At 55.1% G+C, this 2,498-nt stretch overlaps 1 protein-coding gene across 1 annotated transcript; it reads right to left on the minus strand.

The window, feature by feature from the left end:
* Positions 1 to 4: 4 nt before the first annotated feature.
* Positions 5 to 2,110, minus strand: LOC119345759 (L-type lectin-domain containing receptor kinase IX.1-like; the record flags this gene model as incomplete). Its single annotated transcript, XM_037615666.1, has 2 exons — positions 738 to 2,110; positions 5 to 659 (listed from the first exon to the last, which is right to left on the minus strand). Coding segments are annotated over exons 1-2 (2,028 nt in total), but the record flags the coding sequence as incomplete, so codon positions are not given.
* Positions 2,111 to 2,498: the final 388 nt, after the last annotated feature.

Genomic DNA, 2,498 nt, shown 5'->3' on the forward strand with positions numbered 1-2,498 from the left:
ATGAGGACGACGATGCATTGTAGCCATGTGACCCATGGAAAATATAGAACGATGGCCCCGGCCGTGACAGGATCGGCAGTGTGACTTCCTTCAACTGCAAGACGTTCATGAACTGCACGACGGATGGCCGCACGCTCGGGTCAGGGTGCGTGCACCACAGCCCGACAACCAGCGCGCGGTGCACCTGCCACTTACCATCATGGCCGTCGCTGAGCTGCTCGTCTCCCTTTAGTCTTCTGTCCACTGCCTCGACGATGGCACTCTTCTCATACAGGTCCCAAACCCACTTGAGAAGCGGGATGGCCACTTTGTCAACTGCTGCAGCTGGTTGCTCCGTGTCGATGTCCATGTCCGGCCGCCTGCTGGACACGACCTCCAGCAGAACCATGCCGAAGCTATAGATGTCAGATTCTGTGGTTGGCCGGCGTGTGCGGATGAACTCCGGGTCTATGTACCCTGCGGTGCCCATGACAACCTGGGTGGTCCGTGGCCCGGCTCCATGGTCCACAAGCCTCGCCAGCCCGAAATCCCCCAACTTTGTGTTGCACGATGAGTCGAGGAGGATGTTGCTGGGTTTGATGTCGCCGTGCAGCACGCATTGATCCCACTCCATGTGAAGATAGCGTAGTGCAGATCCCAGGCCAATGATAATTTTGTATCTGTTAGTATAATTCAACCAGGTTAATTACCATATATAAGAATTGGAATGAAAAGGAGAAATTAGTTTTGTTGCGTACCTTTGTGCCCAAGTGAGACAGCTGGTGTGTATATGTCGGTCAAGGCTGCCTTCGGGCACGAGTTGGTAGACGAGCAAGAGCCCTTTGGGGCTATCTGACCAACCTAACAAGTGCACAAGGTTCCGGTGCCTCAGCCGGCTTATGATCTTCACTTCCGACTCGAACTCTTTCCTCCCTTGTGCAGATGATTCTGCGGAGAGCATCTTGATGGCCACCGGACCGTCTTGGTCGCTCAGGCTGCCCTGATAGACATTGCCGAAGCCCCCATGCCCGAGTTTCTCCTCCTCTGCAAAGCCCTTGGTGGCAGCGGCAAGCTCACGGTAGGAGTATCGCCTAGGGCCCACTCCTCTCTCAAACTCAGCTTGATCATGTTCTTCGCCGCCGTCAGAATTCCATTTGCCTCGCCGATAGACTAGGATGGCGACGGTGCAGAGCAAAGCAAGAAAAGCTACTACCACGGAAGGCACCAGCACGGGCACTAGCTGTCGTAGCCGGCGTGAATTGGTAGCTTGTACAGTGGCGTCTACTAGAGTGGAGCTAAACGACCAAGACAACACCTGATGTAGGTCGATGCACACACCACTTGCTCCAGAGAAGCCGACCGCAACCTGCTGGGGCAAATCCTTCTTGATGTCCACCGGTGTGTTCACTGTGTACCACTCCCCGTCGCCGCTGATCTGGAGGCGAGCGACTAGAACACCCGTACGGTTGTCGTAGGTGACCTCGGCAGTCACAACTGCGTTGTTGGAGCCCAGGCGCGTGCTCACGTTTTTGTAGGCTTTGGAGTTGATGGAGTTGACGTCTATGCCGACGTGGTTGTTGCTGTGGTCTATGGAGGAGCTGAGGTAGGTGTCGAACTCCACCGCGACTACACGGTCATCGCCGGTGGCGTTTAAATTGTTGCTGTCATTGAAGAGGGAGAGATTCATGCCGTAGCTGTTGGGAGGGATCCTGGACGGGTAGCGTGCCAGAAAGAAAGCCATACCGTCACCCATGCCGCCGCTGCCGTCACAAACAGGATCGGAGGGCTCGTCTTGGGGCCTGATCTGGAACGTGAAGTTGGAGGAGAAGCTGGCCACCTCACCGGTGGCGTTGTTCCACAGCGGCACCGGGCGACCATACGACGCCCGGCCGGCGCTGTATATGTTGTTTCTGAGCTCGTTCTTCGTTAGGTCGATGGCGCCGGAGCCCATGCGCGCGTCACGTTCGCACCTCAGGTCCGTGTCGCAGGGGTCGACGGAGTTGCTGCTGGAGAAGTTGAAGTTGAAGGAGAGCGCGGTGGCCAGACCCGGAGGTGCACTGGCCAACGACAGCAAGTAGCAGAGACAAATGATGTACATGGAGACGGGGAGAATTTGGTGAGTTGCTGCCATTCTTGCACGCTAGCTGTTTGGCTCGGGGTCGAGATGGGGCTTAGGTCGGGGCTGCGATAGCTTGCTTCGGTTTCAGTGACACCACAATCACCACGCAGGATGTGATATATAGTGGCACCACATCGGTTTTCGTGTGCTACCAGCGGTCTTCTAGCCTATGAAGGAAGCGGTCAGCTTTGAAATATCTCTCTTTTTTTGGGGGTTGCTGGATGTGCAGACCGCACAGCTTGGCATGGATCTTGAATTCTCTTTTGTTCTATGGTTGCTAGTTGAACGACCGAGTCAGCTGTGTCTTCTTTTCTTCAGGGGTAAAGGAATGAATGCATGAAATTATATCCACTCGGAATAGTCTTTCGCTCCGCTTTATCATGAAGTTTAACCGGCCGAA

Source organism: Triticum dicoccoides, unplaced genomic scaffold (assembly GCF_002162155.2).
Source record: "Triticum dicoccoides isolate Atlit2015 ecotype Zavitan unplaced genomic scaffold, WEW_v2.0 scaffold27933, whole genome shotgun sequence".
NCBI lineage: Eukaryota > Viridiplantae > Streptophyta > Magnoliopsida > Poales > Poaceae > Triticum > Triticum dicoccoides.